Source organism: Peromyscus eremicus, chromosome 7 (genome assembly GCF_949786415.1).
Source record: "Peromyscus eremicus chromosome 7, PerEre_H2_v1, whole genome shotgun sequence".
In the NCBI taxonomy this organism is placed as follows: Eukaryota; Metazoa; Chordata; class Mammalia; order Rodentia; family Cricetidae; genus Peromyscus; species Peromyscus eremicus.
The window spans coordinates 107,724,471-107,736,734 of record NC_081422.1 but is presented as its reverse complement, the minus strand read 5'-3'; the positions used below and the strand labels follow the sequence as shown (position 1 = coordinate 107,736,734).

The 12,264-nt window shown below is 49.8% G+C and overlaps 1 protein-coding gene across 1 annotated transcript in view; it reads left to right on the top strand.

Moving 5' to 3' along the window:
* Fbxl2 (F-box and leucine rich repeat protein 2) overlaps window positions 1-12,264 on the top strand; it is a 50,263-nt gene that overhangs the window by 34,739 nt on the left and 3,260 nt on the right. Inside the window, exons 7-14 of the mRNA XM_059269099.1 lie at window positions 181-249; window positions 347-442; window positions 1,468-1,594; window positions 1,702-1,776; window positions 3,953-4,083; window positions 5,909-5,969; window positions 6,751-6,795; window positions 7,288-7,344. Of these exons, the coding sequence (XP_059125082.1) occupies window positions 181-249; window positions 347-442; window positions 1,468-1,594; window positions 1,702-1,776; window positions 3,953-4,083; window positions 5,909-5,969; window positions 6,751-6,795; window positions 7,288-7,344 (661 nt within the window). The remainder of the gene's footprint in view (window positions 1-180; window positions 250-346; window positions 443-1,467; window positions 1,595-1,701; window positions 1,777-3,952; window positions 4,084-5,908; window positions 5,970-6,750; window positions 6,796-7,287; window positions 7,345-12,264) is intronic.

Below are 12,264 nucleotides of genomic sequence, written 5' to 3'. Positions count from 1 at the left end.
GAGTCTGTGGTCTTTGGAAAGTGCTGTTCTAAGTGGATGGTTGTGCTGCCCTCTAGTGGCCACTCTGCAGCTTGCAGCAACCCTGTGGCCACCAGTCTCAGTGCTTCATTTTGCTTTAAAGCTTTTTGTGCTACTTTTGGGGAAAACCCACACAACTTTTACCGCCCCCACCCCTTTTAGGACCTTTGCGCAGAACTGCCGAAACATTGAACATTTAAACCTCAATGGCTGCACAAAAATCACTGACAGGTAAGGAATAAAGATGGATCTGGGGACAGAGTGGCCACAGGGAAACCGGGTGAGAAACAAGGTTGAAAATATCTTTAGTGTGCTTGCCTTTTTCCAGCACGTGTTACAGCCTTAGCAGATTCTGTTCCAAGCTGAAACACCTGGATCTCACGTCCTGCGTGTCTGTTACCAACAACTCCTTAAAGGGGATCAGGTGAGAGCACTTGACTTTTGGGGTCAAGAAAATACCCAGTGCGAGCTGAGGAGGTGGCTCAGCCTGTCAGGCAATGAAGACCCAAGTTGCAATCTCCAGAATCCATGTAAACAGCCAGGAATGGTGGCACCTGCCTGTGACCCCAGTCCTGGGGAGGTAGAGATAGGAGGATCCCTGGGACTCACTGGTCAGCCAGCCTAGCTGAGCTCCAGCCAGGTTCAGTGAGAGACCCTGTGTGATAAGGAGGGATGGAATGCAGGAAAAGGGACACACGAGCCATGAAAGAGGACGTAAAGCCAGGGGCTGGGGAGAGGGCACAGTAGTTAAGAGCACATACTGCTCTTGCAGAGGAACCAAGTTCCCGGCGCCCATGTAACTCCAGATTCAGAGGTATGATGCCCTCTCCTGGCCACTCTGGGCAACTGCATGCATAGGCACATAACCCTGCCCCGCCCCCCAACACACACAAATTTAAGATTAAAAAGACAATTTAAAGCTAATCATTTTCTGTTTTCAATTCTATCATTTTTTCTTTTTGTGATGGATAAGTACATAAAATTGTAATTGATACTGGAAGTGCGAAATCCTAAGGGAAACGCCGTGGCTTTGGAATGGCCTTTCTAACTACGTAGACGTACACTGAGATGGACAGAGTGTGAGGCTGGATCACCGTTTGACTCACTCTAGCTGTGTCATGTTTTTTTGTTTGTGAGTTCATCACAATCAACTGATGTTTTAAAAATTAGTAACAAAAGGTGGCGAGGAATTGAGGAAGACGCCCAAAGTCAACTTCTGGCCACACACAACATGCACCCACACATACGTGCACTTACACAGAGAAACCCCAAACCCACCACTAGTGTGGTTAGCGTCGCAGTGTGATATTGGCAGTGACTCCCGCGCGGGTGAGGACGAGGTGGTTCAGGCGGCCCTGGGCGGCGTCCTGTCCAGGCTGCTGTGGTGTACTGAGTTGAGCACTGTCTGCAGGAGGCTGCACAGGGTGCTGTTGTTGTTTGTTCTCTCAGCGATGGCTGCCGGAACCTGGAGTATCTGAACCTGTCCTGGTGCGACCAGATCACAAAGGAAGGCATCGAGGCGCTGGTACGGGGCTGCCGGGGCCTGAAAGCCCTGCTCCTCAGGGGTTGCACACAGGTACAGACATCCGGTCGGTCGCCTGTTGCCCTTGCTGTGGCAGTCATCTTGACCTGACCGTTCTCTCACCGGATCCCATCCCTCTCTCATTTCCGCCCTCCACTCAGTTAGAGGACGAAGCTCTGAAACATATTCAGAACCACTGCCACGAGCTCGTGAGCCTCAACCTGCAGTCATGCTCGGTAAGTATGGACCCGGGCACCTGGGCGCAGACCCCTGCCCCTACCCCCCCCCCCGCGCCCATGCCCCCTGGTCCCCCACATCCATACCCCATGCCCTCTGCCCCCCCCCGCACCCTCTGTCCCCCACACCCTTGCCCCCCGCCCCTTTGCCCTCTGCCCCTCCCCCACACCCGTGCCCCCTACTACCCTCCTGCACCTGAGCCCCCCGCACTCGTGCCCCCTGTCCTGTCCCATCCTCCCTCCCCCATCCACCACACCTATGCCCCCCATCCTCCCACACCCGAGACCCTGCCCCCACGCCCCTTCCCCCCTCGCACCCATGCCCCCTCTGCACCCGTGCCCAGCCCCCTTCCTCCCCGCATCCACTGCCTGCAGCACCTGCCTGCAGCCCCATTGTCTGGCTGCACATGCTCAAAGTGGCTGGCAGGTGGCCACATCACCCTGCCCTGACTCCTCTTCCTCTGTCTTCATTGGAGCTGTGAGTTTTTGTAAGGTGAGAACAATAATAAGGCAGCGTGTTCAGCATATCGGCCCCTCCCCCAAATCATAGGAATCAGCCTTGATTGTATTCATATTTAGAAACATGTGAATATATATGACACATATATCACACATATATATGAGAGATAGACAGGGTCTCACTGCATAGCCCAGGCTAGCCTAAAACTCACAATTCTCATGCCTCAGCATACTGAAAGCTGGGATTACAGGTGTGGTGGCCAGTATGCCTGGCTGACTCTTTGAAAACAGGAAAATCAGGAATGCTGTAACTAGGTATCTATTAGGCATGAACAGCTTGGTAAGATCTCAGTATCTCATTTCTTCTTAATACACTGGGGTGATGGCTCCTCTAATTCCTCAGTGAGAATAGTAGCGCTGGGCTGGGGAGGGAGCCCAGTCAGGTAAGCACAAGGACCTGAGTTTGACCCCGAGAACCCATGTGGAAAAGCTGAGCATGGTGGCGTGTTCTTATAACGCCAGCACTGGGGAAGCAGGGGCAGTGGGATTTTTCCTGCTTGCTTGCCAGCCCGCCGCCTCTACTTGGTGAGTTCTGAGCCAGAACAGAATGTGTCTCAAAAAAGAAGGTGGCCAGAACCTGAAGACTGGCCTGAGATTGTGCACGCGCACGCATGCACGTAGCCGTGCTGTAAACGGTGTGTGCAGGAGAAACCAGGATTCTTCTCTAGGCAGTAGCCCTGGAAGGACTAGGTCTTCCTCACTGCTGTGTGGATGTGCAGCCCTGGGCTGCATGACCCAAAGGGAACCTAGAGTTTTGAGAAACATGAGAAAAAGACCTTGCACTCAGCTTTTGGTAAATGAACTCTAGCCTTCAGAGTGCCTGATGGTAGAAGGGAAAGCATTTGTTCATAGCTGCTTCGCAGATCAGCCTGGACTAGCCAAAGGCAGGCCCTAGTTACAGAGTTAACACTGACCGGTGGAAGCCTAGAGGATAGGTACATGCTTATGACTGCATGAATTAGTGTATTGGAATGCAAAGATTGTTCCAGATCTTTACAGACAGATGAAATAGAATGCCAAGGAATTTATCAGTAACTAGTTTTCCTTTTCTCTAAATTGTTTGGTGAGATGTTATATATGTGTAAACACAACACGATTTCTGTGAGTACAGGAAGAATCACTGTCTGCACATTTAGCTGCATACTGACATGTCTTTTAACTAGGAAGTCTCGTGAATTCTTTATTTCATGTTTTATCATGAGTTTATGAATTTCTCCCGAAAACGGTCTCTTTTGATGACTCTTTGGGTAGAACCTTGACTTCCAGTGTCTAGTGTTAGCAATATACTAGGCTAGTTTAGAGCTGTGCAGAAGCCTCTCTCTACTTGTTTGTTGACTAGTACTGGGATTGAACTTGGGGAGAGAGAGCCTCTTGCATGCCAGGCAGGCACATACCAACTTAGTGATAGCCTGGACTTACTTATTTCCTGTTATTTTGGTTTAACTTATGTAGTCCAGGATGGGCTGGAACTGGCCATCCTCCTGCCTCAGCCTTCTTAGTGCCAGGACTACAGGCGAGTGCTGTCACACCCAGCCTGCTTGTGTTTTGTGTAGGTGTCAGGGTGAAGTGCTGGTGGGCAGCAGGAGGCTCATTCTCCTGGCCTGAGTCTCCTCTCCTGAGTCAGTGCTGGGCCCGACCCCTGTACCCTTCTCCCCAGCGCATCACTGATGAGGGCGTGGTGCAGATCTGCGGGGGCTGCCACCGGCTGCAGGCTGTGTGCCTCTCGGGTTGTAGCAACCTCACGGATGCATCTCTCACGGCCCTGGGCTTGAACTGCCCCAGATTGCAGTGAGTATGACCCACTTTTGCTCTATGGCTCCAGGAGGACCAGACTTCCAGAGGGAGAGGGGTGGTGGAACCAAGAGCTGGTGGGTGGACGGGGTAGACAGCGCCAAAGCCACCAGGGGAGGAAGGTGTGGAGCAGGGTGGCTTTTTAAAGAACATTTTTTAAGCATCTTTTTAATGATTTATTTATTCTTATTTTATGTCCAGTAGTGTTTGCTTGCATGTATGTCTGTGAGGGTGTCAGATCCCCTGGAACTGGAGTTACAGTTGTGAGCTGCCATGTGGGTGCTGGGAATTGAACGTGGGTCCTCTGAGAGAGCAGCCAATGCTCTTAACTGCTGAACCATCTCACCAGCCCCACAGGATGACTCTTAACATGTTGTTTCTTGCTGTGTTTCATGCATTGGCCCACAATTTGACTCGTGCTGTTATGCTCTGGCCATTCGTGTGGTCTGACGGTGAACAGACTGAGCTTGGGCTCTGCGGCACCTGCCACTAGAGGGGTAGACTTGGGAGAAGTAGCAGGTGCTTGCCCGCTGTCTTCCTGAATATCAGAAAAAGGGTTGGTTACTGAGGCAGTTACTGTCCACTGCCCCAGGCACCGACCCTTCACATACAGGAGCTTGGTGCCTGACAGTAGCTGCTCCCTGTAGGCCTGTGCCGCCCTGACTTAACTCAGAACATCCAGTGGACACTCACTCCATTCTGACTTAATTCAACACATCCATGTGAGTGGACACTCACTCTCAGCAGAAACTGAGACCCAGAGGAAAGTCAGTTTGTCCTGCATCTCATGATGGAGGGAAACAAGAATTTTAACCTGTAGCTTTTTCTATTTCAAAACCAGCAGGTTTTTTGTTGTGTTTTGATTTGTTTTTTTTTGAGACAGAGTTTCTCTGTGTAGTCCTGGCTGTCCTGGAACTCGCTCTGTAGACCAGGCTGGCCTCGAACTCACAGAGATACGACTGCCTCTGCCTCCTGAGTGCTGGGATCAAAGGTGTGCGCCACCACCGCCCTGCAAAATCAGTAGTCTTAACCCAAACAGCTATACAAGAGGTGGTGGGAAAGTTATATTTATTTTATTTTGTTTTATTTTTTTTTTGCATTCCAGTGAAACTATTTCTTTTTTTTCTGTTTTCTTTCTTTCTTTTTCTTCCTTCCTTCCTTTCTTTCTTTTTTGTTTTTTGAGACAGTGTTTCTCTGTAGCCCTGGCTGTCCTGGAACTCACTCTGTAGACCAAGCTGGCCTCAGACTCACAGAGATCCACCTGCCTCTGCCTCCTGAGTGCTGGGATTAAAGGTGTGCACTACTATCACAGGGTCTTGTTTCAATTCTTTTTTTTTTTTTTTTTTTTTTAAGATTTATTTCTTTTTTATGTATACAGTGTTTTGCCTGCAGGCCAGAAGAGGGCACCAGATTGAATTATAGATGGCTGTGAGCCACCATGTGGTTGCTGGGAATTGAACTCAGGACCTCTGGGAGAGCAGCCAGTGCTCTTAACCTCTGATCCATCTCTCTAGCCCCTCCTGTTTCAATTCTTATGAGAATTAACTCATGCTTTTGTTTAGCAAAAATCCATTTTAATTGTGTTAAAAAAAAAAAGCAAACGGTGGTGGGCAGGCTCCTGGGTCCCTGTCCAGGCCTGTGAGGAGACATAAGGACTCTGCTCCAGTCCCCCATCCTGGTGCCACTCGTGGGTCCTGAGGCTGTGTTTGCATGCGACAGCAGCGCAGTGTGCCGCAGAAGAGCAGACTCGGGGATGTGCGGCACTCAGTGTGTGTGTTGTTAACCAGGCTCTGCTGCTTTTCTCCCTTCACCCCCTTCCTAGAATTCTGGAGGCTGCCCGATGCTCCCATTTGACTGACGCAGGCTTTACACTCTTAGCTCGGGTAAGGCATCGAGTTTGAAATACAACCGTGTTGTAATTACCCCCCCCCCATAGTTCAAAGTTACTTAGGTAGTTTTGGGGAGCACAAAACCAAAACCTCACTTCAGAAGAGACGAACATGAGGTAGGATAGAACCCTTTTGGGAGGTTTTGCACTTTTTCTAAGCTAGCCAGGACTCTAGGGAGATCCTGGAAGGCATGTTGAACTTTTCAGCCTAACATTGTCAATTACAAAGTTCATGTTAAGAACTGTGTATTGAGAAAAAATGTTGGGCCACATTCATAGCTCTCCTTGGGCACGTGTGGCCCACAGGCTGCAGTTTGGACCTGTCTGCAGAGCATTCTAGAAGGAGTTCAGGTCTCACTGTCCCTCAGTTGTCAGTGAGACCCATCTTGAACAGAACTTCCTCTCCAGTGGCAGGTGCCCTTTCTGTGTGAACCCAACTTGGCCTCTGCTCAGCTTCTCCTCCAGGGCCGTGCTCTGCCCTCTGTCTTGAATACTGCCTGTGGTACCCTGTCTGTGTCCTGTCTTTACCTCCCACAGGACAGAGCATCCATTTCTAGGCTCTCCTCGAGTCTGTGGTGAGAAAGATGTGTCAACCTTCTCTGGGTTGAGAGGATGATGTGGCCTCCAGTAGTCAGGGCCATCATCCGAAGGGAGCACTGACTCAGGGCAGCCATTCTGAATTGCTGGTTTGGAACGGCTGTAGAAGTGGGGCCCATCCCTCAGTGGAATGGGGGAGCTGCAGGGCCACTCTTCATGTGTCTTGTGGCCTTTTTCAGAATTGCCATGACCTGGAGAAGATGGATCTTGAAGAATGTGTCCTGGTGAGTGGACTTTTGGCCGCCCCTTGGGCTGCTCTGTTGCTGCTAGGGGCCTGGTGTAGTAGCAAGCAGAGGCCACCATTCCCCAGCATGGTGGTGGGGATAGGGCCCCCTTTAGACCACTTGTAATGGGAACTTCAGACAGACTATAGCAGGAACATGCAAGAGAGCACCATCGATTTCCAAGCATAAGCAGGATCCCTTTTATTTTACACATAGCCAATGAACCTGCATGTCAGGTTATAGGGTATCAGAGAGGGGTGTCCTGGGTAACCCCTTTGTCCACCTGCTTCTGTGCCCTGTCTAGGCTCCCTCAGGCACCAGAAGCAAGGCCAAACAAGAGTGTGCCTCCCCAGGAGTCGACAGTTTGAGCCCAGTGTGCTTGGATGAGGTGTTAGTTTTCTTTTGTACCCTCTGACCCCACGTTCAGGAGAAGCCAGGATTAGGTATTAAGTCCTGGCATAGAAGCCACACTAACAGCATGTTTCTCTCCAGATTACTGACAGCACCCTCATCCAGCTCTCCATTCACTGTCCCAAGCTGCAAGCCCTGGTGAGTCTGAGTTACTGGCCATAGTAATGTCTTACGAATGTCTTAATAAGCAAAGAACACTCCCCCCAGCAAGTGCCATATGGTGCATACAGAAGTCCCTTTCTGTAAAGCCACTGTCACTCTTGGTCTAAAGATCTCCTTGTTGGGCTGACTTGGGCTGTGGGGTATCTGCATGTTACTGCTTCCTTTGTAGGAAGAGAAGCTGGTAGGGACCAAAGCCCATCACTTCAGTTAACCTCATATTCATCTTGTCAGGGCGATGAAAGTTGGCATGTATAATGCCCTCACATGGACCAAAGATTGGGGCCATCCTCCTGCTAGGTTTGCCTTTCATAGTCACTCGGCTGTATGGGAAAAGAGGTCTGAGCATGTTCTGAAAGATCTAACGGCAGTCATGGTAGGGGTTCCTGTGAAAACAGGACCCATTGCCCTTCTTGGGAATGCCTTCCAATAACCAGTTCTCCCTAGGGGGTTTGAGCACCAAAAACCTCTCTCAATGCAGTCCCCCCTTTTTTTATACATGCTGCTTCTAGAAATGGGACTTAGGAGTAAACTGAACTGTGACACCACGAATCGGTTGGGCTGAGGTGACAGCTGTGAGTTTAGCTCCTGGGAAGACGACACAGAAGACTTTTAGGTGTGAGCCCAGCCTGGCCGGCATGTAGAGACCACATTTCAAAGAACAAGGTCAAAAAAAGCTTACTCCAGAAATCAAAGAGCCCAAAGTGACACCGGCCAAGGATAACTAGCAGCCAGTGAGGCCTGTATCCACAGTGGAAACCACCTCAGAGCTGAGTCTGGAGAGAAATGCTCCTCTGACCAGGACTGTTCTCATTGGAGAATACAGGAAATTCAGGCAACAGCAACCTGTTCTCCCCTCTGAAACTTGAATCTTTGCGTGAGGGATGTGCCCTAATGTCTTTAGAACTTGTAAGCATCTCAGGATGTCGAGATTTAGAAGACACAAGGCCCTCCCATGTGGCCACAAATAGTTTCTCCCCAGAAGCCCACACCACCTCCAGCACAGATCCCCTACCATAGCCTGGCTGGGACTGTTAGCTTTCCTTATTGGATGAGAATGCACACAAACCCATGGTGGTTGTTTTCTGATGAGCCAACTTTGGCATCATATGCTTTATAGGATGTGATCAGCTTGTTGATACTGTGAGTGGCATGTGCTTTTCTTTCAGCTTATCTGTTTATGTCTCTTAGAGACAGGGAATTGAGTGTTAATTTGACCTAGCCTGACTTTTAAAACCATGTGTCTGTGGGCATGCACATGAGTGCAGCGCTCAGAGCCCAGAGGTTCAGATTCCCTGTAGCTGGAGTTACAGGTGGTTGCGAGCTGCCCTGTGTGGGTTGTCTGTAAGAGCATACAAGCTTTTGGTCACCTAGTCATCTCTCCCCTGCTGGCCTTTTTAAGTCTTCTCAGTCCTGAGGCTTAGCCCACATCCCTGCCCCTGCCACACATCCCTGCCCCTGTCACACAGGCATTCTGCCACCAGGCTACACCCTTCAACTCTTGGCTTTGTTTGGAATCAGGTTGTGTAGCCTAGGCTAGCCAGGAGTTCACAGTCCTGCCTCAGCCTCCCTGAACAGTCATACCTGTCTGATTCCTACTCCCCCGCCTCAGCCACGCTAGGCACTACTCTTGCCACTGAACTGATCCTGAGCCCAGATCTCTACCTTTGAATGGGAAGATCTAGTCATTGACGTTCAATGTGGTAACTACAGCTGGGTCGTGACCTCTATTTACTATTGCTTTTAATTTTTGGTTTCTCTTTGGAATAGTCTGTCTTTAACACTTTATCTTACCCTTTGACTCTTCAGTTCTATCTGTGCATTGATTTTTACCTTTAAACAGTCAACGTGCTTTCTGTAAATCCAAGGTGGCCTCTTGCTGTGGGATTTCCAGGAAGGACTGGGCCTGTGGTTTAAGACTGTCACTGTGGAGGACAGACAGGACCCTTGGGTTCTGCCCCAGAGATAGGGCATGTACCTGCGCAGTGAGTGCTGGGACCATCCCAACCACTATGAGGCTCAGGCATTGTCACGAAGACACTGTGCCGTGACAGCCATCTGGCATCGGAGGAGGGAAGTCAGCAAGGACCTGGGCAGCAAATCCTCTCCCTGACACGCTCGTGTGTGCTCAGAGCACCAGGTGGCTTCTTCAGCAGTCGACCAGCTCTTGCAGTATTACACCACCATCTCCAGCGTGACTGCTGGAGATCAGGGAAGGCTCAGGCTCAGGCAGGGGACTGGGTCTCATTCCTCAGGTTGTGGCTCATCACACCTCTGCTGGCAGGCTACTCCTGAGGTGTCCTTTAGGAAGCAATGCACTGTGTGTAGAGAGTACATTTCTGACTCCTGGCAGACCCCCAACACCCAGCAGAGGAGAGGAAAGCCAGCATAGGTACAAAAGCACAGTCTCCTTTCTCTGCTGAAGTACCTGCCTTGGTGTTAAAGTCTTCCTTATTAGCTGGGTGGCGCACACCTTTAATCCCAGCACTCAAGAGGCAGAGGCAGGTGGATCTCTGTGAGTTCGAGGCCAGCCTGGTCTACAGAGAGCTTGCCTTTAAAAACAAACCAAAAAATCCAAAACAACTTCCTTATGCTTTGTCATCTACATTGATTTTCAACTAAGTGCTAGACACAGAGCCTCTATTTAAATTTTTTTTGTTTTTGTTTTTTTTGTTTTGTTTTTTCGAGACAGGGTTTCTCTGTGTAGCTTTGCTCCTTTGGAGACCAGGCTGGCCTCGAACTCACAGAGATCCGCCTGCCTCTGCCTCCCAAGTGCTGGGATTAAAGGCGTGCGCCACCATCGCCCGGCCCAGAGCCTCTATTTAAATATCAAGAAGGCAAGAGAAGATGGGGAAGCCAGGCAGGGACCTTAGGCCTGTGGACTGAGTGAGTCGGGGGGGGGGGGGGGGGGCAGGGTTGCTTTTGCTTTGTACATCCCAGCTAGGTTCTAAAGGAGCTGACAACCAGAAATTCAGAGATGGGAAGAAATCCCAAATAAGCTGTTCTTTCTGACAGTAACTCTCCCCTAGCCCCAGAGAAAACTGCTTCCCCACCCTGCCAGTTAAGGGTGAGTGGAGAGCTAGGATCTCTCATCTTTGCCCAGTACTAACAATAACAATCTCCCAGCCCCCACATGCAGTATCACTGGAGACCACACAAGGAGGCACTCACCAGGTGGCAGTCACATGTCCCCCACACCTGAATCAGGGCTGTTTGGGAGTCTGAACGCCCACCTCTACCTAGCAGTAACAGGGCACCTGCCCCATGGGCATTGGATCAGACTGGGGATGGGGACTGTTGGCCACTGTATGTTGACAACAGAGCGTTATCCCACAGCAATATCGTGCCACAAGCCTGGTGCAATGAGATGTAAATAGGACATTATAACATCTGGGATACAACAGAATAATCTGGACTCCTGAGAAGATATGGTCAGTGGGCACCACCATCAAGATGACAAGTCCAGATAACATGAAAGCATTTTAAAGTGGACTTCAGAGAAACATTCCAGCTAGAAATTATGAAAACACAGTAAAACCAACAGAAAGTCAATGTCTGTGACTAGATTCAGTATATTCAAGTGTTCGGAAAATTAAAACCACAGTTCAGTGGGCGGCCTTAAAGCAGAGTGGAGGACCCAAAAACAGAGGTGGCTTACTCTTGGCAACTGAGAACAGCCTGAAGAAAATAGAGAACAAGAGGGGTAGTGTAGGGCCTTAGGGAGCTGGAACAGAAGATGTCACAGTCACAGTATCACAATCAGAACTGAAACAGCTAAAAATTCCAAAGTTGGTAAAATGTTCCTGTAGGTTCAAGCTAATCAAACCTCAGACAGACCAATGCTCACCACGGCACCATCACCACCATCACCACCACCATCATCCATTCTCCAGCCACCAAAGCCAGTTCCTCACGAGGAACCTCGAGCAGACACTGCTTCATCAAAGGCTGAGAATTCTCAGCTCTGGATCCTGTGTGGTGGAGATCTCCTTTAGAGGAAGTGCTGGGGGAACATGGAAAAACAGGAACCCTTGTGAACTGCTGGTAGGATGGAAAATGGTTCCACTACCCCAGAAAGCAACGTGGTGGGTCCTCAGAACGTTACAAACTGCAGTACACGGTCCAGCGATGCTGTTGCTGGGTATGTTAAAAAAACAAAAAAATAAAACACCAACAAAATGGAACCAAGCCAACCTGAAAGGGGGATGTGAGGCAGCCATGCTCATCCAAATTGAAAGCATTAATCCACAACAGCCAAAGGGAAACAACCCAAATGTGCATCAATAGGTAAATGCAATATGCTGCATACATGCATAGAGAATGTTGTTCCAACAGAAGGAAGAAAATCCTGGCACACGCTTCAAGACAGATGAGCTTCAGGACATGATGCTAAGTGAAGTAAGCCATTCCCCCAAAGACAAATGTCGTCTTCTGTAGGGGGTTGCCATTGAGATGCCCAGTCAGAGTCCCATGGGCAGAAGCCGAGGGAAGGATGCGTCCTGCAGTGAGTGTACTGTGAACAGGTCCCAGAGCCCCACTGAGTAATAACCTCAACTAGAGAATTACAGGCTTTCAGCTCAAGATGGCAACAGAGAGGTTACACGTGGAAGCTGAAGAGCAGGCTTCTAGAAAAGAGCGGTCAAGGGGGAACTCAGGAGAGTGAAAGGGAGGTGAACTGAATGAAAATCACATCACACTGTGTGGGAGAACTAAGACAGCGCCCTGCAGACTCTGACACCAATGCTTACATTGGAGAAAGGTCCCAGTGATTTAATTTTTCAATCCAAGAAGCCAGAAAAAGTAAAATAAAGCCCAAACTCAAAGGACAGACCATGGTAGAGATGAGTGAAACTGAAAAGCAAACAGGCCCTCAGGCTGGGCTGTCCCCAGGTCTGTCCA